This window comes from Schistocerca piceifrons, chromosome 1, assembly GCF_021461385.2.
Source record: "Schistocerca piceifrons isolate TAMUIC-IGC-003096 chromosome 1, iqSchPice1.1, whole genome shotgun sequence".
In the NCBI taxonomy this organism is placed as follows: domain Eukaryota; kingdom Metazoa; phylum Arthropoda; class Insecta; order Orthoptera; family Acrididae; genus Schistocerca; species Schistocerca piceifrons.
In genome coordinates, this window is record NC_060138.1 from 367,061,905 (window position 1) to 367,089,466 (window position 27,562).

At 40.1% G+C, this 27,562-nt stretch overlaps 1 protein-coding gene across 3 annotated transcripts in view; it reads left to right on the top strand.

The window, feature by feature from the left end:
- The first annotated feature begins 1,489 nt into the window (after positions 1-1,489).
- LOC124787791 (metastasis-associated protein MTA3) overlaps positions 1,490-27,562 on the top strand; it is a 221,515-nt gene continuing 195,442 nt past the window's right edge. For all 3 annotated transcript variants that reach the window (XM_047254701.1, XM_047254712.1, XM_047254719.1), the window contains exons 1-2: positions 1,490-1,668; positions 6,082-6,149. In XM_047254701.1, the coding sequence (XP_047110657.1) occupies positions 1,641-1,668; positions 6,082-6,149 (96 nt within the window). In that variant the 5' untranslated portion in view covers positions 1,490-1,640. The remainder of the gene's footprint in view (positions 1,669-6,081; positions 6,150-27,562) is intronic.

Genomic DNA, 27,562 nt, shown 5'->3' on the forward strand with positions numbered 1-27,562 from the left:
CGATAGGTCGTTGTGGGACATACTTGGTCTGGCTCCTCCCCTACGGGCTGTCCGGCATGGGTGACCCTTCGGTTAGCCACGCTACTGCCGGCATAGCCCTCCAACACTTTGTGTTACAAAAGCAGTCTCACATATTTTTTTTTTTTTTTAGAGAAAGAAGATGCTATAAAATATAATTAAACCACTATGCACATACTTAAGCAAATTATATGTTATTGCCATAGAACAACAAGCTAACAAACTTTTATTTTCTAAAATGAAAGATGATGATATAAAATATAAATGTATCACTTTGCACGAATTTAAGCACATTATACGTTTTTAAAGAATATTACTCTCACTTTTTTTAAGTCATATTTTAAGTCATATTTGTTTCTCAGGCTTTGTGTCTCACTGTTTCCATTTCTGCCCTAGTGTTTGTCACATTCCATTAAATGCGGTTCTATTGACGATATGTATTATGCAATCATCTCTTATTTTAACATAATGAATGTATCTGAATTAATTTTCAGTGACATTCTTGTAATTAACTCATAATTCGAATTACAGTACTTCAATCAGCGCAAATTTAATTGTGCAGGAGACTTTTCTCTTGAATAACATTTTTAAATCCTTAACTTCTATACCACTTTCATAAATTTCAAATATTATTCATGTTTGAGATATTTATTCGTCTGTCTTTCTTTCCAAATGTTTCGATTTGAATTACTTCCCCAATGACAAGTTCGGTATATCCTATCGAGTTCGTTAATGAAGCAATCCATAGATGGCGTTGAATCGAAGCACATGGTTCAACTGCCAGTTAAAGTATGTGCTCTGGATCTGTTTCCATGCCAACTATAAGACGCGCTGAAATTTAAATATTACTTTCAAAACCATAAAATATCTATAGAAGTCAATGAATTAGTCATCTGAACGACTTGTTACGTCTTGGAAAAGAAAAGCGTTTGTGGACATCGACATGTTTGCGACTGTTCTAGATTGGAAGACAACGCAGAAATTACGGATTTCTTTTGATTAGAGGACCAAGTTTCGGAACTGGAAACTATTTTATATGACCTAAGTACCAATTTCTATGCATATATTGGGTGCAACATTTAAAACTTTGGGAGTTGCATCCCTTTTTCCGAGAAGGACGTAAAAGTAGAAACACTGCACTGCTAATCACAGAATGCGCTCATAAGATATTTTACCCTCTTATTGCTCCTTTTTTGGAAGTAATATAAACAGAGAGTTATATGTGTCACGACAATTTTCGATGCAGTTTGCGAAATAACCGTGTTGACAGTTCATTGCGCGCTGCGGCAGAAACGCCATCGCACGCAAATGTGAGACAAAGGACAGAAACATTAAGCTTACCTTTGTTTGTTCTTCTTCTGTCGTCTTGAACAGGGGCACTAATGAAGAAAAGTATGATCCGTTATTATTTCGCAAATAATTTGTTGACAAAAATTCCGTCGGACTGTGCAGTGTGACGTCATAGGTCGGTGGTGGAAGAGAGGTAGGAGAGGAAAATGGCGAGTTGTTGCTGTGGGTTGTCCAGTGATCCGTTGTAGTAACTGCGTGAACAGAGACATAGACAAAGTGTGTGTTAAATGTAGTTGTCGAAGATAGTGATCTGAAGTGCTGAAGACGACACCATGACAGCAAATATGTATAGAGTTGGAGGTAGGCATGTATATATATAATGTTTTAAATAGCTAGGCCGGCTACACACTAGACTGCTGGGCGCGCGCATTGATATTGTAGTGCTTTACTCGATTGTTTAAAATGCGTTTCTTGGAGTGAAAATAAACATTCGACTTTTATGTGCACGTTTCACATGTTTGTATTTAACAGTATTCCATTCCATATCAGAAATCTTGCTCATTGTTAATTGTTTGGCAAACAAATTTGCACTATTTTTTTCGGATGAGCACATGAATGCTTGGTGTTAGTTTGGAAGGCGTCTAAACATTAATTTGGAAAAATAATTAGGTGCATATATAATAATTGGAAAATCTGCTTAATTTGTAGCTGTTGTACTACGATTGTAGACGGCTAGAGACCACGCCATAATATTTGTTTACATGTCGGGATGTGTTTGTTTTGATTTGTAATATAATGTGAAGTACTGACAACTAGTAGTGGCTTTGTTATTAGGTATACAGTTATATTAATCGGCTCGTTCCTTTTGCAAAATGGGTTTTGTATCTTTCGACCAGCTTTATTTAAGTGTTCGTCACTTCACCATGTTGTTTGTCAATGAATGCAATGTTGGTTTCCAGTAGTGAGAGATTAATTACAGTTACATGTAGTTATCCAAAATATTAGAACATAAGCTTTCTCCCTTATGAGTTGAATATGAACAGCTTGTTTGATATAGAATTTGTACAAAATTTTAGCCGACCTCTCCTATTAATATTGAACGCCGCACTTTACACTGATTTACATTTGATATTTATGAAGAGCTGTAAGAAGAATGGAAATTCTCTTAGGGATAGAGAAGTAATTTGTGAGTCCCTGGTTCAGTCTATCCAGACCATTACTAGAACCACAGATTCGCTTATGTGAAGTAACCATGCTGCACAAGATCATGAATATCATTACACTTGATTTGTATTGTAATAACAATGATATTACTTAAGTGGATCATTGTGCAAACATAACAGTTTTGAAATTATGGTGGATGTATCTTTTGCAAGGGCTCCCCAGATCACCAGTAACTGCCATTTTCGAGATGCCAGAGGCTGTTGCAGCATTATTTTGGAATCAATGGTTTTTTTTTTTAATTGCATGAGAGGTTTATCATAGACAAATCCTATGGTTAGAAGTAAGGTACTAGCTGTGTAGGGCCCACTCATTTTCTTCACTTCGTCACACTTTTATCAAACCCCGATTTCCTTCTTGTACAACAGTCTATCTTCTCGAGATATAAATGAAGAACACAAACAAATTCTACATTGTAAAGAGCTCTGCAATCTATCCAGTAGTTCATAAGGATGTTTTAATTAAGATTTCCAAAGATATGATGAAAAGTTGCTCTCAGTAAAAGTGTTTGGTGTCATTTATAGTTACAGTACTAGGTTTGGTGAAATAGTAGAAGTTCATAGCATTCGTATTGACTCTGGCAGAGGTGAGATGTCTCTATTAAATGAATTTAAATAAGGAGAATCATGTAATGTCAATCTGTTGTGCCAAGGAGTGGAAATCAACATGACATGAGGACTTCATGCGTTCTGTGGCAAGGAGAAAAAGAATTGTTTACTTGTTGAGAACAAAGCATGGTTACAGTAAACAGGTTCCAAATGACATAGGTTGCCATGGTTACACAGAGATAAAGAAGATTCCACATGAGAGACTAGCAGCAGCAACAACAACAACAACTTGATATGGCATTTCAGCAGTTGACTTGTGTTTCTTACCACATGTGAGGGCTGAACGTGCCCTTGTTACGTATATAACGTCTAGCATATCACCCACTGTTGTCTCACAGTCAGGTGCAAGCTTATTAGCATTAATTTTACATCAGAACTGGAGTCCATAGCTGAAATTCACATTAAAACAAAAGAAACTATCCCATTCCAATGCTTTCTTGCTGGGATTAAACAGATTTCAGTTGCAATCAAACGGGATGCGTGGATGGTTTGTATATTTTACTTAGGTCACTTAGATTCCAAATTAAAATCTTACTTACTTGGAAGCTGAGATTTTCTTTGAAAACTTTCCAGTGGAGATAATAATGATAATTTTGATGACTAACTGTAGGACTGACCAGCAATATCAATGTATTTACTCGTCAACTGTTTCAAGTTGTTTTGCCATGTACATAAAATTGTTGGTGCCTCAGTTTCTTTTAAATATTTTATTTAACTTGGAGCCCATTATTACTGCAATTGTTTAGTGAGGGTTCATTTTATTACTGTGGTTTGACATAGTGATCAGATAACAAGCAGGCGTATTCCAGAGCACATCACACTGTTTGTATTTTAAGTTACTATTAATTTCGATAGGAGGATTTAATTTTATCTTGGAATTGGTATTGTTCCTGCTATGCACGGCCAACCTAGGATGAGGGTTTTTTAAGTATTTTTCTGAAGTGAATGATAGGTTTTATCCGTTAAAGTAATTAGGGCTGTGAACAATACAAGAAAAATGAGAAATTACTACCCAACATAAATATAAAATGTTGAGTTGCAGACAGGCCGAAAGCTAAATGTGTAACGGTCTTTTTGTTGCGCCTGTCTGCAACTTAGCGCATCATGTTTACAGTGAGTAGCAATCTGTCTTCTTCCTTGTTGTTATTAGGGCATGGAGTTTCCAATGTAATTATGAGCTTTATTAAACCCTTTTATCAGAGAGGAACTGTGTAAAACAGTTCCCATTAAAGGAAATAAGTGTTCATTGAAGGTGTACTGTGATTAAGATGGTTACATGATAGTCCATAATGGGACCATAGTGTAATTTGTTGATACTTCTGGACAATGAGCACATCATTACTATTTAAAGTGTTTTCTCTTACAGTATTCTTTTTGGTTCCAGAGGAGTCCAAGTAGGGAAACAAATTTGTTGCTCAACACAGAAGAGGAACAACAATGGCCCACGTTGATTTTAAAAGCTGTAGACGTGACTTAGTTTTGTCTTCTTAGATGCACATTAAAACATTTACATCCCCACCTTAGGCCTAAACACTTGTGGCATAATTTGCATTCATAGTGTAAGGGTAGAGACAATTTCCAGAAAAATAATTAATAACTTTTTTAGAAATTTAGTACCCCATTTGAAATTTTGATGATATTTGTCATCTTCAGAAAGTCTGTAGGAACCATTTGGTCAAACATTTTGCATTTCTGCCATTGTTGTCTTAGCTAGTCGATGTCCTCTTTCCTCAGTTAATTTCGTTATTTTAAACTTTTCTTTACTCCATTAACGTCATAAAACTATATTTTTATATTGTAACAGTGTTCAGTTAAATAGCACTGTGAGCGAATATGTCAATCCATTTGTATCAGATTTCATAATATTAGCTCTGTAGATGTATATGTAAATTTTGATTGCTTCGTAATTTCCATGGCTAAATTAGTGATATATGCGTGGTGCTTTTTGTAGAAAATTCCTTTTATGGGCAACAAATCTTGCTAAAGGAAGGGACTGTATAAAATGTTGTATTATGCAAATGTGTCCTGAATGTTTGGTGGTTCATTAGGTTCATATCAGTGCATGATCAGTCTCCATGTACTCAAAAACTAATTTTATGGTGCCATGAGGTATAGTGTGTGTCTGGGTGGTAAAGCTTTAGGCTTCAGATTGTTGGCAAATGAGGGAAAACTGTTTCATAAAAGAATTTTGTAGCATATATGTCTTTTAATTAAAATGTCTACTGCACTTGTGAAACGTTATCACACTGCTCTTGTTCATGGTTTTGTCAAACTAACCCATTGGTAAGTTCATATTAAGTGTAGAAGCAACAATTTGGAGTCGATTAAGTTAACATTTTCATATCACAGCCGTTGAATGAGGAGATGGATGTTTCTGACTGCCTCTTACACTTGCCTATACTTGAATTTCAAGTAAATGGATGTCCACAAGTCAGACTTATAATCATTGGTAATGGGTGATTTGTTGGAGAGATGAAGTTCTCTCTGTGATAATTTGGAATGTAACAGGGCAGTTTTCCAATCAGCTGCTCTACAGCAATTTGGTTGTACACATTGTCATTTAGAACAGTTAAAGTAGTCATGGCCTGTTTAGTTTGACAGTGAAAACATAAAATGTTGTGGAAGTAGTGAAATCAATTAATTGAGTACACATAAAAGAGTGGGTAGTCAGGGAATCAAAGATTATGTGATTAGCAGCAATGAAACTTTTAAGGTTTTGTGTAGCCGCTGCCCGACATACAAAGCTTAAAAATCTTTACAAGATTTTGTCTGCTGTGTGCGATCAACCCTTGACTATGCTACAGCGAACAAGTAGTGTTAAGATGTATAGATTTGTAAAATTGTTATTGTAGTGTGCATTTTCGCTGCACACTAAGGCTGTGCTTTCTTTTCCTGTGTATATGTTGTGCAGGTATCATTTTAGAAATTCTTTTGTCTCTTCCAGATTATGTATATTTCGAGACATCATCTACTTCGCCATATCAAATTAGGAGGATAGAGGAATTAAACAAGGTAAGTTTTGTAAATGATCACTTACTTATAATTTAGGCGTGGAAAAAATTCATGTCAATGTGCTTACGCATGCACATGTGCACACCCCCCCTCATTGACACACACACACACACACACACACACACACACACACACACAAAGTATATGTAATCTCCAGCATATGAAGTATGACTCATCATGTATCATCATTAAACATTGTTCATGTTTCATTGCTGTGGCACCGTTTGTATGTTGTTAGGCTAACATTTATTTGCCAATAGTGAAAGATGGGTACACCATTACGAATGTGCAGTACGTTCAGCCTCCAACAAAATGTGATTGCAAACTCATGTTGTTTGAGATACCAACTGTTTTCTCACTTCACCTGTTATATTAACTGCAAATATACTTGCAGTTCTGTTGTACGACCACCCCAGCAATGCAGGATCGGTTTTTGTCCACCAGTTGTTGTTAGCTAATAGCGAGTGTATAATTCCCACCCAGCGTTCTCTCATGCAATAACTTTACTAGGGTCACAAATTAAAAGCTTTGTACTAATAATCAGTGCTCTGTTTTTGGGTTTGTTATGTTCGAGAGCATAATTCGAATTACCACATATTTAACTTTTTCTTCTTGAATCTTTTCTTATTCCTTGCCCTCTTCCTCTCTGCCTGTGTCTACTTACATTACTACCCCCATATCATCATTACATTATCTATGTATCAGAATTTAAATCATCATCCTAATTTTCCTTCTACGTATTATTTTGGTGATGCATATACTGAGTGATGTATAGTTTTGTGTGGCAGTTCAGTCCTTAACTTTGTGTACCAGCTCTTTAATTTCTAAATCTGCCTGGTGCTTTTGATTTTGTTTTAATTCAAATGATTTTGATGCTTCGGGACAGACTGTACTGCATTAGCTGCTGCTGAATTATTAAGCATGCTCCCTTTGTTTATAATTTAAGTTTCACTTGTGTGTTCTAAAATAACCACAAAAATGAGCTGGGGGGGAGGGGGGGGGGGGTTAAATTCTGAGGAATGATACAGAACAGGAAACAGGCTCCAGACACTGACAAAAGCCTCAAATTTTTGTATTAAACCATGTTATGCCTACATATATTTAGCTCTTACAGGTTAGCTGAAACTGTGCTGCTATTTCCTGTATGAAACTTGTCACCCCAAGTGCAATGGAAGAAAAGTGCCCTTGTGACAATGCTCTTATTCTTATCACTTTCAGTTACAGTGAGACCTGCAAACATAGTTGGCGTTCAAGTCAGATTTCTTGAGTAGCTTTTAAGATTGTGTCAGTTCAAGAAATGCACCATATCTCCGTTTTTCATTATCTGTCTTTTTATTATTCCATATTTATGATGTCTGGTGTGGTGGTGTGTATGCTTGTGGATAAGTAGTATATGTAACAAGCGGGTGGTGTGTGTGTGTGTGTGTGTGTGTGTGTGTGTGTGTGTGTGTGTGTGTGTGTGAAGCTGTAATGTCTCGTGATTATGTTCCTGACAATGAGATACGTACGAAAGAAGTGAAACCTGCCAATGACATACAGCCTCCCATCACTGATGCTCCAATGCTTAATGGTCTCTTTCAAGTGACATTGCTCTTGGCAGCTCCTCATATTCTCATTCCGTCAGGCACAGCAGAGAACTTTGTAATCTAGTACTGCACATGTTGTACGCAGCTGTTTCTCCTCTTCTTGCGAGCCTGATGTTCAACAGTTAAGTGCCACTGCACAGTCATGCATTAGCAATTTCATCTACACAAATATGTGTGGTGTTTTATTGAAGAAGGAAGGAAAATCTTTAGAAAGTGGAGTACAAGGGACACTTGAGAGTTTCTCTTGATGTAAAGGAAATGCTAAACTTGCAGTCTTATGTAAAAGAGATGAGAGGAATGGTGAAGCATGACCAATGATAGTTTGCAGCATTTGCTACTTTCTGTTTGCTACAAGCTCTAAGGTTGTTAGGCTGCTATAAAGTTGTTAGTTCTAGTTAGATAATGAAAGATCACATGTTAAAAAAAAAAAAAAAAATATTTAGAACACGCCAACAGTAAGAATGATAGGTCTGCATAGGGTAGTTCATCTGACAAAATACAGTTTTTTTTAATATAATTGTCACCTGATACACTACTTTATTGATAGAGAAATCTGTTTATTATTGTGTTTTATGCACCAGATAGTTATTGGAGAAATGAAAGATGGGGTCATTATGTGAACTATAATTCAGTGGCAGTGAATGTGGACAAGTAATGGTGTTATGATCCGCAGAAAAAAGAACTGGAAGAAACAAAAATGTGCTGTACAACTTTTATACAAAATGGTGCAAAAACTCTGGCTGGTAATGACATGCAGCAAAGCTAAACTCTGCTCAGTGTTATTTAGATGTTCTGTAGTCAATCCAGATCACTTCATAGGGTTGCAATGTTGGTTCCATGTACAGCAGCTGGTTCTTTCTCGCAAACTCTCAGATTTGAGCTGGTGCACCAGCTTTAATGAATTAAGTGTGCATAGGGTATTTCCCACCAACTTACATTGCACTGCCCTTCACCCCTCCCCAACAATGAAACTCTGTGAAACTACTAAGGTACAAATATTTTTGAATGTTATTTCCTTCTGCATCAGTGCAGAGTCCAGAACGTTTGTCACCAATGGGCACCATCTTGTGGAGAATTGGATACCGTACAGGCACCACATCGCCAGTATTATGTATCTGGTTATACATGTGCCAACTGTAGCTCTCTCCATGTGTCATAAACTAGTTATACAGTGACTAGAGAGAATGAGGTAGGTCAGATCCTTCCCTATTCTAATGCGTCATCTCTCTGCCAAGAAGCCAATAATAGTATTATGTTGTGAGGGTGAATGAGATGTTTGGCAAGATTCTTACCAGTTTGTGACACACATGATGGCTTTAAAATAAGTAAGAGGATTTGTAAATGTCAACATGTATGTATACTTATATGTAGTACTTTTGGTGGCTTGCTGACCTTGTTGCTAACACTCTGATGAAAAAAACTTTGCTACCGCCATAGTGAACAAATGTTGTAAAGTTGGAAACTTGTTATTATTTTGGGGATGTACCGTCATAATTATACTATCTGCCAAAAATGTAGCATATGAAACAAACATATAAGAACATATAGTGTATTTAAATAGGGGTATTATGAATAGATCTTTCCAGAAGGTGGCAGTGTGGAGTGTAGCATTGTATGGAACAGGAACTTGAAGAATAAGAACGACATGCAAGAAGAGAACAGAAGCTTTTGAAATGCACTGTTGCAGAATACGGAAGATTAAGTGGCAGATCATATAACTAATGAAGAGATACTGAGTCTGATTAGAGAGAGAATAAATTTATGGCACAACTTGACTAATAGTCAGGATGCTGAGGCACCAAGAAATCATCAATTTGGTAATGGATGGAAGTGTGGAGGGTAAAAATTGTAGAGGGAGACCAAGTCTTGACTGCAATAAGCAGTTTCAAATGCATATTCTATGGTCGCACAGAGCGATTTCCCTGTGAGAGGGATGAGAGGCACGGAAAGAAGAAACTGTCCAATATACGTGCCCAATACTAGTGTTAAAAGTCTTGTACTGATTAGAATTATTATGTGGTTGACGTTTCAGTGAGTAAATTGGGAGGGTCCTGTGTACAACCAATTGTAGTTCTCTCTTGAGCCCCACGTGGCTGCCGTGTCACCTGTTTTGTGGGTATGGAGAGCCTTGTGAAGCGTGGCTGCTTGCTGCTGGCAACACTTCCCCATGCCACTGCACTCTGTCAATTCCAAAGTAATTTTAATTGGAGGGAAGTGATAAGTATCCTCTATCTCATTGTCATTGTGGTAAGGGACCATTGTTGGTAGTTCAGGCTATAAGGTCGTCACCAGCTGATATCTTCTGCAAGCTACTATGACTTGTCTTCATGTGAGGATAGTAGGTTGCAGGATTACACAAAGATGAAGAGTTTTGCACAGAATGGACTAGTGTGAACAGCTGCATCAGACCAGTTTTCAGACTGAAGACCACAAAAATGGGCATAACATATTAATGGTTGGAGTTACAGGGAAATTGCGCATTCCTGGGCCGACCAACACTTTCTGAATGGCCATTTCAAGTGCACATATAGACAATATGATAGTGTTGAACGTTGTGTGTTGTCTGCAGTAAACTGAACTTTCCAAAGTGTGCATGTGGACAAGTTACGGAGTTTAAGGTGACTTATTTACTTATTTTTAATTTCTTTTTATTTTTGGAGGGGATGTGTTGCAGTTTTGGCAATGTGTGCATTTGCGATATTGTGTAATTGTGCAACTGCATTCCATAGGAGAAAGGGAGATGCATTACTGATGATATTTGCACTTAAAGATGTAGGGCGGTGAGAATTGGCCCTATGTGTATTCAACTAAATGATAGAAACTTGTTCTGCGAGTCAGTGGAGGAATGTGGAATTTCATTTCTAGTCTTCGCACAATATGGGGACACTGCTACCTGTTTGAAGATGTTTCTTCACTGTGGCTTTTGTACACAAGTAATATTTGGTTCATGGAGACTATGGAACGTGAAAGTATACCTGTTCAGTGTGTTACTAGGACTATAATCCAGTAGAATACTGCCCATTCCAGGTTTCAATAAATTTTTCAGACTTTTTGTCTGAATTGTAAGTGCTTCCTTCTTGGTCTGTCCTTGGTGAAATTTTTACTTTGACAAAACACAGAGAATGGCTCACTTCAGAGACACATTTTCTCAGTGGATAGTTTTATTTGTTAATTCTGTCATTTTTTGTGGACAAAATTTAATTCATTACTGATCATTCCTTCACTATGTTGTGATCTGCACAAGTCTTAACATAGTTAAGGATATCATTGATAAAGAGAAAGTCCCGCAGTGGGCAAGTAATTCAGGTGTACATATGATTAGCGTGTTTGCTTATTCTAAGTTGATGACATTGTAGATATATTTATTCGTGTTACTGTTAGCAAGAAATTGTTCAGATAGTAGAATTATTGAAACCCAGTTCAAAAGTGAAATAGTTGTTGTAACTGACGGCTGCAGTACCGGATTTTGACGTTTTAGGCATAAATTGTTGGGCTATGTACCAGTAGTCTTTTCCGTTTGGATAAAACAATATTTAGATAGATTTTAAGTTTTTCCGTATCGCCCTTCGTTACATTGTGGGAACTGCTACAGAAGTTTGAGTTACAGTCCAGAAATTGAAGGATCAAATGTGGCTAAATTTTAAGAACAATTTAGTGCAGTTTAATTGTATATGAAATGTGTTTGATTTCTAAAAGTGTAGTGCACAAGTAGTTTCATCAAAAAGTAATGTTAGAGTTTGATACAATACTTCCTAATTCCGGAAATCAGTGTTATTAATCTGACAATTTAATTCATGCTTCCAAGATTATAAACAGTGCAGAATTGAATTCTTGTTCAGGAAAGGCTCGGCTGTATCTAGTTTACGGATACAATGTCAGAATGTCTTGTGTTTCATCTCGTATGTTATTATCCACTATGGATGATGAAGAGAAACGGTAATTTTAATTGGCATTCATTTGGGTATGAATCTGCAACCAGTCCCTGTTTTGGACATTTTGATACCGTTTATTTTCTGTACCTTAGCTGGACAAAGTTCAGTTAGACGCTATCGCTGTGCTGGCGGAAATAGCAGAAATTTAGTTATTGGTTACAAAACTTTCATGAAACAAAAAGGTTGTTAGATTTTGGGCACTTACAGTGCTCTGTCTTGCGGTATGTGTGGCTACCATAAGGTATCCATAAAAAATCAGGAGTATGAAGCCGTTTTATTCATAGGCATATGATTCTTTAAAAAACTGGGGATTTATGAATATCAAAATTTAGTCTTTTGCACTATAATAAAGTTTTATTTGGATCACATGCATTTCACTTTACTTAAAATATTTTCAGTGGTCAGTTTTTACTTGTGCATACATACATAGTGTATTAGAGGTAAATGTAGATGTATTCAAACATGCAAATGAGAAAATATTTGATGTCAGTGTAGTGCGGTGTACTAAAAGTCGAATGCCAGTGTGTACAAAAGTAAGTGGAAATAAGTAAAAGGGGAAAGAGTAACCACTGAAGCTACTTTGAATAAAATGAAATGCCTGTGATCCAAATAAGACTTTATTGCAGTGCAAAAGGCATTCCTATGTTACTTTTTTATGTAGTTTTGAGTGGTTTTACGTATTTAATTTTTTCCCGTCATCCTCTTGCTGTTTGTCCTGTGCTCCTCACACGAAGCTGTCTCAGATTTTGTAGCAGATTGCGATAAAATTGTGGGAAATGCCGGCAGTCATTTCTTTTTGGTTTGAAAGCCAAACTCCATTAACAAGAATATTATGAGAAGGATAGATTGCTACTCACCACAAAGAGAAGGTACTGAGTTGCAGGTTGGGGCAATCAGAATACTACTAAATATTTAATCTTTTGGCCAAAAGGCCATCTTTGGAAGTAGGAAGCACATAGCCAATTCCTCAAAAAGGGGGGGGGGGGAGAGGGGCAACACACACACACACACACACACACACACACACACAGCTACTGTCCACTGTCTCCAGCTGCTGTGGGCAGACTGTAGGCTGCAATTGGGCCTGACATGAGCATGCATCGAAGATGGGTGATGGGAGCAAGGAGGCGGAGGGATAGCAGGGATGTGGTGTGAATACCATAATGCTGCTGTTACAGAGTTGGGTCACTGTGCTTGGGCAGAGGGGGCAATAGAGCATAAAAGAGAGGGGGGAGAAATAGAGAAGGGGACAGGGCATGTTGGCGGAATGGAAGGTGTATGTAGTGCTGGAGTAGGAAGAGGGAAAGAGTGTTAAGTAGGTGGAGGACTGAGACTAACGAAGGTTGGTACCAGGAGGATTATGAGAATGAAGGATATGTTGTAGGGAGAGTTCCCACCTGCACGATTCAGAAGAGCTGGTGTTTGTAGGAAGGATGCAGACAGTGGAGCATGTGAAACAATCACTGAAGTGAAGCCCACGATGTTGGGCACCAGCAGGTGTTCCAGCTGTGCCGTGGTCACAGTTTGACAGTGGCCATTCATGTGGGCAGATGACTTGTTGTTAGTTGTCATGCCTATGTAGAAAGCAGCACACTGGTTGCTGCTTTGTTTGTAGATCACATGGCTGATTTCACAAGTAACCCTGCCTCTGATAGTATTGAAGATGCCTGTGACAGGTCTTGCATCTATGTCTTTTGAAGGTATATGGGCCATGAGACAAGGGGTAGCATAGGGACGGACAAAGATATTGCCTAGGTTCAGTGCGTGGCAGAATACTGCAGTGAGAGGGTTGGGGAGGATAGTGGGTAGGATATTCCTCGTGTGAGTGGACACAATGAGAGGTAGTCAAACCCCTGGCAGATACTGTGATTCAGTTGTTCCAGTCCTGGATGGAGTGATATTGAGTCATGAGGAGTGTGCTCCATTGTGGACTGATGGTCTGATGGTGGGTATATTAGAGGTGGTAGGCAACTGGATAGACAAGATAAGGGAAATCTGTCCCTTGGTGTATTAGGAAAGGAACTGCTTGTCACTACAGATGCGTTGATCTCAGGTGACTAGTGTGTATAGAAGGGTCTTCTTGGTATGGAATAGATGGCAGCTGTCAAAGTGTAGAGGTATTGTTAGTGGTTGGTGGTTGTTGGATTTGATGTGGCCAAAGGTACTGATGTAGCCATTCTTGAAGTGGAGATCAGCATTGAGGAATGTGGCTTGTTGGGTTGAAGAGGACTCGATGAAGCGACTGGGGAAGAAAATATTGAGGTTCTGGAGGAATGTTGATAAGATGTCAATACCCTTGGTCCAGATCACAAAGATCTGATGAATCTGAACCAGGTGAGGGGTTGGAATTGTGGGTGGCTAGGAAGGATTCCTCTAGATGGCTGATGAATAGTTGGCATAGGATAGTGCCACATGGGTGTCCATTGCAGTACCATGGATGATCCCTTCACAGGAGAAGTAATTGTGGATGAGTATATATAGTTGATCATGGTGATGAGGAAGGGTGGCTTGGAGTCAGGAAAGGTAATGTTCAACAGTGCCAAGGGCATGGGCATTGGGGATGTTAATGTAGACACTGGGGAGGCATCAACAGTGACAAGCAGGGTAACAGGTGGTAAAGGACTAAGAACTATGAAGGGTCAGTGAAGCAGATGGTTGGTGTCTATTATATAGGAGGATAGGGTATGGATAGTATGCTGAAAGTGTTGGTCCACAGCAGCAGACATTCTCTCTTTGGGATAATAGTAACCAGGCTAATGGGCATCCTGGGTGGTTCGGTTTATGGACATTAGGGAGCGTATAGAAGGTGTGAGTGTGGGGAGTGGTGGTGGTGGGGGGAGGGGTGGAGAGAGAGAGAGAGAGAGAGAGAGAGAGAGAGAGAGAGAGAGAGAGAGAGAGAGAGACCCAGGGATTCCACAACTCTTTTGTGGAGACGTGAATGGCGAGCACGGGATCCCAAGCCCAAGCTTGTGCAGCTCTCTGTCCTCTCTTGGCTGCATATCTTCCCTTTCCACGTCCCTCCCTGTCCCCAATTCTCCTCCCCCCCTCCCTTCCAACTCTCTTTGGGAGTATGCTTTGCAGCTACATCCGGAGACGGATGCTTGTGAATGAATGAAGTGGTTTCTCTTCCTTTCTCTCAACAATGTAAAGTATCTGTCCTTACTTTGTCCTTATTCTTCTCTTTACCTTCTTCTCCGCTTGGTATTTGAGAATTCTCTTCTTTCCTTTTCTTTGTTCCTCCCTTTTTATTTCTTTCCTCCCTGTGCATGTCTGAAGGCCAACCCATACTTTCCCACTACAACTTCAGCCCACAAGAGAAGGCTAGATCAGTCTCGGCCACAGAAAATCCTTCCATCAGTGTCAAAGTTCCTAGTTGTTCCGTGGTTGGACAAAGGTCAAGACTTCTCAACAGTCAACCCTTTCATTATTCAGAAACGTGTCAACGCAATTGCAGGTTGTGTAAAGTCTTGTTCCTGCTTATGAAACGGCACCTAGTCAGAAACAGTGCCATCCAGGCACAAAAATTGCTTCGAATTACACTGCTACACACTTTCCCTCATCGGGTGGAAACACACTGTACTTTAAACTCATCGCGTGGGTTTGTTTATACAAGATCACTTGACAAATTATCAAATGAGGACGTTCAAAATTACCTGTCTGATTAGGAAGTAACGGCCGTACTTCGAGTAATGAAAAGGGTTGAAAAGGAATTGGTACTGACCCGCACTCTCTTCTAGACGTTTGACACAGTTCAACTTTCATCAAACATTAAAATGGGATATGAGATAATTTCAGTTCGCCCTTACACCCCCAACCCTACGTGATGCTATCAGTGTCAGGTTTAATCATACTAGCCAGTTGTGTTCCAATATGGCCAAATGCGTTACCTGTGGCAGGGATGTCCATGAGGGTGATCGCCCACCCCCAACTCTTCGTTGGGCAACCACGCTGCTTCCTCCAGAGATTACCCTATATTTAAAGATGAACGAATTATTCAGAAAATTTGTTCGTAAGTTATTCGCCAGTAGAAAGCCCACTGCGCTCCCAGTGGGTAAATATAGCACTGTCCTAACCTCTCCTCGACCTACTAAGGCGGTAGCCATGCAGACTTGCGATCTCACCTTTAGCACTACGGTCATCAGACTAGCCAGCCCAAAGATCGCCTGTCCAGCCTCTCCACTATCACCTGCTCACTCTAAGGCTCAACCTTCACCGACTCGTGCTAAATCACAGGCCACAATATCGGACTCCTGGACTTCCGAAAAGAGCCTACTCGTGAAGATTTTTTAGCTGCCCCCGAACAACCTGTGGATCAGGATCTTGCAACTCTGGCTGATTGCCATTCCACGCTGTCGGCCACCAGCTCTCAGCGGTTGCTGAGTTGATGGCAACTGTGGTGAGATTTTTCCGTTTTTCTTCCACCTTACGTCGGTTATCCAATGGAATGTCTGCGGAATTTGCTCCAATTGGGATGAACCGCTGATCCTCTTATGATCCTTCTCTCTGATTACTTGCTGTCTTCTGGAAGCAAAGCTACGTCCCAATGATTGCTTTGTTTTCTCTCACTTCCAGTCAGTCTGGTTGGATCTCCCCGCTGTTGCTGGCATTTTGGCACATGGGGGACTTGTGAGTCTTCTCCATGGCACCATCCATTATCACCCAATCCACTTAACCAGTTCCTCCCAAGCTGTCGCTGTACATCTTTCCCATCCTGAATTCACCTTCTCTCTTTGTACCATATACATTCCGTCGTCCACACCAATGGCAAGAGCGATCTCCTTCATCTCCTTGGTCAGCTCCCATCCCCTATTTTCTTGTTGGGGACTTCAATGCCCACTACCCGCTTTGGAGATCTCTGCGTCCTTGACCTCTTGCACCAAGCAGATCTTGATTGCCTGAACACTGGGGAACCCAAATTTTTGTCTGCCTCCACATCAACCTACTCTCATTTGGACCTTTCGGTCAGCACTGTTTGGGTAACCCGATGATTTGAATGGTTCGCTCTTGCTGATACACACTCGAGTGACCATTTTCCATGTGTCCTTCGATTACAGCCACAGCTTCTATGTGCTTCTATGTGCCCAAGATGCTGGAAGTTTTCTCAAGCCAATTGAACACTTTTCTCCTCTCTAGCAACATTTGATGACCGCCAATTTCCTAGCATTCACGATCAGGTCACTCGTGTTAACGGAAGTTATTCTTACAGCCACAGAACATTCAATATCTCGTACCTCTGCTTTGCCCCGGCGTCCTCCAGTTCCTTGGTGGAACAACGCCTGCCGTGATGCAATATGCTAGCAGAGACACGCTCTTCGCATTTTCCACCATCATCCTACGTTGGCCAACTGTATCCGCTATAGGCAGTTACGTGCGTGTTGCCGTCTCATCGTATGCGATAACAAGAAGGCAAGCTGGGATTTCTTTACCAGCTCCTTTAATACCTTCACTCCCTCTTCAGTTGTTTAGAGTTTAATCTGACGGATATCTGGCACGTCCAGTTTTTCCCTGACCTCTGGCCTAACTATTGCGCAGGATACCTTAGTGGATGCAGTTGCAATCTCTAACTCATTTTGTCGACACCTTGCTGAGATTTTGAGCTCTTCTAATTACTCACCAGCCTTACTCGTGAAGAAACAGGTGGCAGAAGAGCTACCTCTTGCTTTTTCCTCTCAAAATCGTGAAAGCTATAATGCTGTTTTTTCTGTGGGGAACTTAGACATGCATCCTCCTCCTCTCACTCTTCTGCTCCGGGACCGGATGGTATCCATGTCCAAATGATGCAGTATCTTACATATCCTAGTCTGTGCTACCTCCTTCATCTTTATAATCGACTTTGGTTTGACAGTACCTTTCCCAGAAGATGGTGGGAAGCTATCGTTATTCCTATTCTGAAACCTGGAAAGGACAAACATCTCCCCTCCAGCTGTCGCCCAATCTCTCTCATGGCTAGTGTTTGTAAGGTTTTGGAGCGTATGGTAAATTGCCAATTAGGCTGGTTGCTGGAGTCCTGACACCTTTTAGCAACTGCCCAATGCAGTTTCTGAAAGCATCATTCCGCAGTTGACTATCTTGTTGCTCTCTCCACTTATATCATGAACAATTTTCTGAGGAAATGCCACACGGTAGCCACATTTTTTGATCTGGAGAGAGCATACAATACCTGTTGGAAGACAGGCATCCTCTGCAAACTGTTCTCTTGGGGCTTTAGAGGTTGGCTACCCCTTTTCATCGGTCAGTTTATGACAGAGCGCACATTTAAGGTGCGGTTGAACACTACTCTATCCGATACTTTTTTACCAAGAAAATGGAGTGCTCCAGGGCTCCATGCTAAGTGTTATACTGTTTTCCATTGCCATAAATTCAATTATGGATTGTCTCCTTCACAATGTCTCGGGCTCCCTCTTTGTCAACAATTTTGCAGTCTACTACAGCACTCAATGAACCAGGCTTCTTGAACGACATCTTCAAGGATGTCTCGATCACCTCCACTCATGGAACATCAAAACTGGCTTCAGATTTTCTCCCAGTAAGACCATCTGTGTAAATTTTTGGCATCATACAGAGTTTTATTGGCCTTCCCTACATCTAGGCCCTGTTGAACTTCTGTTTGCAAACATCGAAATCTGAGGTGGGTACCGTGGTTGCTAATAATCTACCAAAAGTGCATCTGGCACAACATTTCAACACAATGTCTGATGATGTTTAATTGTTTTCTGCAAGACAAATTAGTCCATTTGTGTCTGTTCATGAAATGTGGATTTGTCATTACAATATTCAGAACTGTAACAAAGGCTGGTGAAACTGCACCGAAGAAGGTTAAGACAATTTTGTTGGCTAGACATATGAAGGCAACTGTTTTGGGACTTCCAAGGAATAACCTTATACACTACTTGGAAAAAGGCAGAATAATAACAGGCCCGTATTTTGCTTCATTGTTGAATCATGTGAAAGTTGCATTGGCTGAAAAAAGACCAAGGTTGGCACACCAAAGAAAGTATCTTTTGCCAGGATAATGCACCATCCCACACATCACCAATAAGCGCGTTAATCGGGCTTTGAATTGGTGCTTCAGCCACCCCATTTACCAGACATAGCCCCAAATGGCTACTTTTTATTTCCTAAATTGAAATTTTGGCTTGTTGGGAAGAAATTTTCATCAAAAGAGGAAGTGATAGTTGCGGTCAATGAGTATTTTGCAGAGCTTGACAGAACTTATTTTTCTGATGGGATGAAAAAGCAGGAGGGTTGCTGGACCAAGTGTGTATCCTTCAAAGGAGACTATGCCGAGAAGTAACGTGAGTTGTTTAAGAAACAAACATTTTTTTCTTGCCTTTTTACCAGTCTTATCAAACCACCCTTGTACTTCTGTGGGACTGAGGCTTCGGAGGACAGGTTCATGACTGCGTTCCGGGTCTGATTAGGTTATGGATTCTGAGATGTAAATGCATTAGGTGTGGAAGGCAAGGTCTGTTGGCTTTGTAAGGATGCATATGGGAGGTTTGGAGGTTCTTGTATAGGTGGTGGATAGGACATTTAAGCTTTTGGCTGAAAGGCCTTCTTCAGAAATAGAACCACCCTTCCCACAAACGCAACTTACACACATATGGCCACTACCTCCAGCCGCTGTATCCCCACCTGTGGGCTGCTACTATGTCTGGCATGAGCAGCAATCTGAGATGGGTGGTGGAGGGAATGACATGGCATGGGGTGGGGAGGGGAAGGGATAGAAGGTTAGGAGTGAGGGAAGTTGTTAATGCTGCAACTAAACTCAAAATTTTGCCTGTCTGGAAGTCATATAAAGACAACATAATATAAATAATTCTAACATTTGGATTAAAAGTATGTGACATAGGTAATTGAAAAATTAAGGCAAATGTTTAAAAGTTTCACATTTGTGTGAGTGGTTATTGAGTCTCATCGAATGGACAGATAAAACGTCTAGTGTGTGCATACTGTATATAACATACAATTAAAAAGTAGCACCCTTTGTGGTCTGTATAAAGGCACCCACAAGGAATTGTGTGACCATTGTTTATTTTCTGGTAAAGACGATCCACAGCTATAGTAAAGAACCCTGGTTGTATTGGACATGACAGCAGATACTGTGTTATGCAATCGTTTGTTTATTTGCTGTCAAATGCCCGTAGAAGGGATTGATTTGGTGCAGTGCTGCGTCAAAGATACAATAAGAAAAAGGAGCGTAAGTGTGGATTGGGTAAGTGTGGGTAAGAAGTTGATCTTGTCTATTGCAAAGGAACCGTGTCAGCTTTTACTGCGACTAATTTAGGGCAGTCATGGAAAATTTAAATTCGGGATGGCTGTAAGGGGATTTGTAGTTTGCTTCTCCCAAATGCAAGTATGGTGCTGTAACAACTAAACCATTTGAACCATTCAGCATTATAATGCCTGCAGTTTGTTGCTGTGTCATCTGGGTATCATTAATAACTGTCAGCACTGAGTGAGTCATGTACTTTATCTCCTTACCCCGTGGTATCAAATCTGTTGTTGTCCAATAATAGTCAGGTAGAGCTATGTCGCTGTATGCTACCAGACTTCTTGATGATGGTCAACACCAATAATATTGACTAGGAATGTGTAGTGCAAAATGATGTGACTTCATGAGAAAATGCCTTAGCCTATCCGTCACTGGGGCATGAGAACTACTGTTTGCCCCCAGGGACCAGTTAAAAGTTCCATGTTACATACTGTTAACAGAGATTCGAGCATATGGAATATGTTCTCAGATACGTGAACGGCTTGAAGATGTTTCAAGTGATAGAACTCGGAATGCTGTCCTGGATAACATGTGTTGTTATGAGACAAAAGTTATGTGGAGAATGCCCCAGGGAAGTGTGATAAGGTCACTTTTAATCTATATACACATAAAGGATCTGACAGATAGGGTCCACGGCAATCTGCTGCTATTTGCTGATGAAACTGTAGCATACAGCGAAGTGTTGTCTTAGAGTGGGTGTAGAAGGATACAGATTGATGTGAATAGAATTTTCGTTTGGTGTGATGAATGACGACTTGCTATTAAATGTGGGATAACGTAAGTTAATGTTGATGAATAGGAAAAGCGATCCTGTAATATTCAAATACAGTACTAGTGGTGTGCTGCTTTAGACGTTCATATCAATTAAATATCTAGGCATAATGTAGCAAAGTGACATGAAATTGAACAAGCACGTAAGGTCAGTTGTAGGGAAGATGAATGGTTGAGTTGGTTTATTGGGAGAATATTAAGAAAGTGTTTCTCATCTATAAAGGAGATCTTGTACAAAACCCTTCTACGCCCATTCTTGAGTATTGCTCATATGTTTGGAATCCCTGTGAGGTCAGATTAAAAGAAGACATTGAAGTCGTTTGAATCTAACTGCTTAAGTGATACATGTAGGTTTGATCAACACTCAGTTTTATGGAAAAGCTCCGTGAACTCAACGTTAATCCTTTTCGCAAAATACATTTGAGAAAGTTTATAGAAGCGGCATTTCTGACAAAAAACAGAATGCTCCTACTACTGCCAACATAAAACTTGTGTGATGACCACAAAGACAAGATAGGAGAATCAGGGCTCGTATGAAATTGTATAGACAGTCCTTTTTCCATGGCTGCATTTATGAGTGGAAGTGGGAAGGTAATGACTGTATAGCAACAGTACAAGGGACATTCTACCATTGTGTCATAGGTGTTCAGAAGTCTGTCACTCAGCCTTTGGCACCATTCTGGAGCTGGCACCTGATTGCACTGGGGATTGGAACAGTTGTATGTAGTGATATTTATCTGGAGAGACATTTCTGCGGAGCCGGGGGTGCCTGTTGGGTTAATCCGCTTATTGCAAGTAGCATATAGGCACACTAAGACTTTGTTTGCTATCTAGCAGTGTACCACAGCTTGCTGTTGTCTTATGACATGAGTTACTAGAAATAAGTTTTAATTTGTGTTCGGTGTTTGAAAAAACTAGGAATTAGTTTTAATATATGTTGAAAGGTTGAAAAAAGTGTGACCAATCACTTTTTTATGATAATTTATTTTGCCTTTACCAGTTCATCAACATCTACATCATACTTCGCAAGCCACCTAAAGGTGTGTGTTGGAGGGTACTTAAGGTACCACTATCTGATCCCTCCAACCCTGTTCCTTTTGCGAATAGTGTATGGGAAGAATGGTTGTCAGTAATCCTCTGTATTGACTATAATTTCTCGAATTTTCTCCTCATGGTCGATATGTGAGATGTTTGTGTTGGGAAGTAATAAGTTGTCTGACTCCTCCTGAAAAGTGCTGTCCCGAAATTCCAATAGTAAATCTCTCCGTGATGCACAACGCCTCTCTTGTAATATATGCCAGCTGAATTTATTGTGCATCTCCTTAACGCTCTCTCACCAGCTAAACGATTCCATGACGAAACACGCCACTCTCATTGGATGTTATCTCTCTCTTCTATCAGTCCTACCTGATAGGGATCTCAGGTAGATGAACAGTACTCAAGAATCGGGCGAACAAGTGTCTTATAAGCCACTTCTTTCGTGGATGAGTTTAATTTCCTTAAGATTCTTCTGATTAATTTGAGTCTCATGTCTGCTTTTCTCACTATCTGTTTTATATGGGCAATCCACTTAAGGTCGCTCCGGATAGTTACGCCTGGATATTTTACGGCAGACGCGTCTCCAGCTATTTCTCATCAATAGTGTATCTGTACAGTAGTGGATTTCTTTTCGTATGTATGCGCAATATGTTACATTTATTCAAGATCAGGGTCAACTGCCAGAGTCGGCACCATTCGTTAATTATCTGCAGGTCGTTCTGCAAATTCTTACTATCTTCTGGAGTTGCTACTTTGGTGAAACATCCGCATCATCTGCAAATAGCCTTAAAAGAACATCCGACGCCGTCCACTAGATCATTTATATATAGCCTATTGTGAACAGTGCCAGTCCTATCCCATTTCCCTGTTGTGCTCCTGATATTACCTTTACATCTGCCGATTTAGTTCCGTTACTAGCGACTTGTTGAATTCTATCTGCAAGAAAGTTTTGCATCCAATTGCAGGTCTGCTCCGATACTCCGTAAGCTCGTATTTTTTTCATTAAACGGCAATGCAGGACAGTGTCAAAAGCCTTACTGAAATCAAGGAACAAGGCATCAACCGGAGCGCTGTTGTGCACTGTGCTGTGGATCTCGTGGAGGAACAGAGTGAGCTGAGTTTCGCAGGATCTCTGTTTTGTGGAATTCATGTTGATTTTTATGGACAAGATGCTCATTTTCCAAGAAAGTCATAATTCTTGAGCATAAAACATGTTCCATAATTCTACAACAGATTGACGTCAACGTTGTAGGTCTATAATTGTGTGGAACTGTCTTACGGCTTTTCTTAAAAACGAGAATGACCTGCACTTTTTTCCAGTCGTTAGGTACATTTTGTTGCTTAATCGATCTACGACAAATCAATGCTAGAAGGAGAGCAAGTTTTTTCGCACAATCTTTATAGAATCTTATAGGTATCTCATCTGGGCATGAAGCCTTTCAACTATTAAACGATTGTAGCTGCTTTTCAATTTCGCGATTGCTTATCTCAATATCTCCCATTTTGACGTTCGGACGGCGAATGAAAGGAGGGACAGTGTTATGATCTTCCGCGATGAAACAACTTCAGAAGACCGAATTCAGTATTTTGGCTTTCTCTCTGTTATCTTCCTTTTCGGTGCCAGTGTAGTCATTGAGAGAATGAATAGACGATTTTGACCCACTTACATACAGCAAAATCTCTTAGGGTTTTTACTCAGGTCGATTGACAACTTCTTACTTTCAAAATCAGTGGACACTTCTCTCATTGCTCTCCTTATCCCCATTTTCACTTGTTCAGCTTTTGTTTGTCAGATAGGTTTTTACTCCCCTTGAATTTGAGATGAAGTGAAGTTCCGTGCAGGTTTGTCCATATGGAGATGGTGGTGCAGGTTTGTGCGTATGGAGATGGTGGTTACTTATGTATATATAAAGATATCAATGTTGCATAAATTATTGCTATCAGTATGTAATAACAAAGTTCATAAGGGAAATAGCAAAAAAAAAAATTATCATAAAAAAGTGACTGGTTGCTGTTTTTTTTATCTTAAAGGATATTAACAGTCACATCCACCATGGGGAAGCTTCCACAAAAATTTAAAAATCTTAAGAGTAATCCTCATTCATTACAGTCTAAAGTGAAGAATTTCCTCATGTCTCACTCTTTCCATTTTGTTACAAAGCTTCCAGTAAAAAATTGAGCTAATTCCTGTGTTACATTGATGATTATTCTAATATATACGCAGCAACTTGCCATCTGCATAAGATCCGTGTAAATTTTGCTTTATCTGTATTAATTTTTTTAACGTTGATTTCCTGTACTCTCTCATTCCGTGACCTTCAGGATTTACTCTTCAGTTTTGTCTTGTGGAACCAAATGTATAAAATAAAAATAAAAAATTGGTAAAATTATATTTAATAGATGTGTGCTTTATTTGGCAAAACAAGATTTATTTTTGAGAGAGAGAATGAGTGAAAGTAGTTGCATGTGATTTGTCTGTGATTCTGTTGCAACAATTTTGTGTTGTGTGTCCACCCACACAGATTTTGATTTTAAGACTGTCTCGAGCGGGATGTTGCAGTGATTTCCAAGAAAAGGCATGGCCTTGAGATAGCATTGTCTGTCCTTGTTAGCAAATATTTTACAAAATGTAATTGACATTGTAGACTTCTTATCGTTTACAGAGAATGCCATGAGCAGTAGTCTCTCTTCGTCTCCCGTTAAATTTAATTACAGTGTCTGCAAGGTTGCCAGTGCACTAAACTTCTTTTCAGTTTCTACATAATACCCAATGGTTGTGACATTTTAATCTTTACTGTAATTTCCGTGCTTAGGGCACAAAATTTAGAAAAAATTTAAAATCATTGCAATAATCTCATCATTCTTAATCGCTAACTTCTTTCTTCTATTCCCATTGAAATTTAGAACTGATCAGCCAAGTTGGTGGCTATAGTACTCTGCATCTTCTCCAAGATTTTTTACCAGTGAGTAAACATTTCGGTGAATTTTTAATAGTAATATATTTATCAAACTTCCTGGCAGATTAAAACTGTGTGCCCGACCGAGACTCGAACTCGGGACCTTTGCCTTTCGCGGGCAAGCGCTCTACCATCTGAGCTACCGAAGCACGACTCACGCCCGGTACCCACAGCTTTACTTCTGCCAGTATCTCGTCTCCTACCTTCCAAACTTTACAGAAGCTCTCCTGCGAACCTTGCAGAACTAGCACTCCTGAAAGAAAGGATACTGCGGAGACATGGCTTAGCCACAGCCTGGGGGATGTTTCCAGAATGAGATTTTCACTCTGCAGTGGAGTGTGCGCTGAAATGAAACTTCCTGGTAGATTAAAACTGTGTGCCCGACCGAGACTCGAACTCGGGACCTTTGCCTTTCGCGGGCAAGCGCTCTACCATCTGAGGTACCGAAGCACGACTCACGCCCGGTACTCACAGCTTCTCATTCTGGAAACATCCCCCAGGCTGTGGCTAAGCCATGTCTCCGCAGTATCCTTTCTTTCAGGAGTGCTAGTTCTGCAAGGTTCGCAGGAGAGCTTCTGTAAAGTTTGGAAGGTAGGAGACGAGATACTGGCAGAAGTAAAGCAGTAGGTACCGGGCGTGAGTCGTGCTTCGGTAGCTCAGATGGTAGAGCGCTTGCCCGCGAAAGGCAAAGGTCCCGAGTTCGAGTCTCGGTCGGGCACACAGTTTTAATCTGCCAGGAAGTTTCATATCAGCGCACACTCCGCTGCAGAGTGAAAATCTCATTCTGAATATATTTATCCTTTGGTTTCATCTTCGGAGACATTGAAGTGCAGCGGCGTAAACCCAACCCAGTTCCACATATCTCTTGCCATATGCTCATTATTGAGCCACTGGTCCACAAAACAGTCATAGAAGACCACGGACTTTTGGTTTTCAGGTATATTCCCCTGAATACACTACCAACCATCATCCAACATTCCTGGGGAAAGATGTATTAGATCAGAACAGGCAGGAGCAAGGCCACAACATTGAACTTATTTCCACAAACACTGATTAAAATTATAATTGCAACTCTTAATATCTGTGACAGAAAACCATATTCTAGCTAGTTGGATATAATCTTTCCCAGTGGTATGTGTCGCAGATAATGGCAAACAGGGTGGTGTATCCCACTTCTGGAACAACCTGCTCTGAGGGCCACTACTTGAAGTGTCGTGGGCTCCTTAGAAATTGCGACACTTCCATCTTCACACAACTGTCACAAACTCTACGCAGTGCACCCTTGGGTAGGACCACCTCTGCTGTTGATTATCCCACCTCAGCAACTGCCACCACATTAACAGTAACTTTGAGCATTGATTTCTTTGTCCATTTTCTCCTTGCACAGTTGGACATTTTGATGTACATATAATTCAGTTCTGTCTGTGATGTCCTTCCAGCTCTTTATAAGTAATACATGTATATTGTTTAACGAAAACTGCTTACGTAGATGGAATTTCAGTCTTGCAAAGTTTCCAAAATTTCTTACCTTTTTTCATTCCTCTGTTTCTAAAATTTAAATTTCACGTTTAGTCATATGATCAACACTTCCTGAAATATTTAGTTTAAATGTGATGGAAGATAGGAAAGTAATGCAATTTAATTTTATACAAAAAAGGTTAATAAGTAACAAAACAAAAAAGAATCACAAATGAACTCCATCATTTACCTGCTGTTCTACGTAGTCACCAACTTTATCAACACATTTCTCCCATTATGGTTCCAGTTTCAATATGTCCTGTTTGTGGAAATCTGTTTGGTTGGAGTATAGCCATCTGCGGACTGCCGATTTCACTTTCACATCTGTCACAAAGTGTTGGCCAGCCAGAAATTTCTTTGTGGGATCAAATAGATGAAAGTCAAACAGTGCGAGGTCAGTCTGTGTGGTGAATGCAGGAGCACCTCCCACCAAAATTTAGCCATTTCCTCATAAACAGGAGCAGTAACATGGGGCAAGCATAATCAGGAAGGAGTTTGACTCTGTCAACATTAATGTTGTGCCGTTTCTCACGAAGGCCACAATGCAGCTTAAGCAAAGTTTTAATATAGGCTGCAGCATTCACAGTGGTCCCATAATTGGCAAAGTTCATCAATAACACACCGTGGATATCCCACAACACTGTCACAAGCAGTTTCCTAGCAAGTTGAGTCACTTTGAATATTTTTTGTACTAGGGAACCAGCATGTTTCCAGTCCATAGAGGCCTGCTTGTTTTCGGGCATATTGTGGTATGCCCACAATCACCAGTGATGATTCTTTTCACAATGTCATGCCCTTCTGTGGCGTAATGCGTTTAGTGATCCAAGCTTGTCACTATTCTCTGACACTTGTAGTTTTCTGTCAGGTTCTTAGGTAACCAGCCAGCACTAACATTAAGAAATTTCAACATGTTATGAACAATATTGTACACTACCCATAGGAAATGTCGAACTGCTGTGATAAGCTTCACGGTTGCACACACCGGTCATTTAAAATTGCTGCCTCAGTGGCTGCAACAATCTGTGGAGTTGCAGCTGTTACAGCCCGTCTGGAGCGTGGAGAATCAGAAAGTTTCACACGGCCCTCTTGGAAGAATGCATACCACCTGGAACATTTCTATTCTCCATATAGTCATCCCCATAGACACCATGGATATCCCTGTGAATTTCACTTGTTTTATGCGCTTTGGCTCACAAATAGTGAACTACACTTCGTGGCTCTTTACAAGTTGACTGTGACATGCGCGCCATATTTCTTTTGTAGTTCAGACTTCTCTCACTAGAGCTGCATGTGAAAACAAAATACCTTCTGTAATGCCAACTTCAAACTATATTGT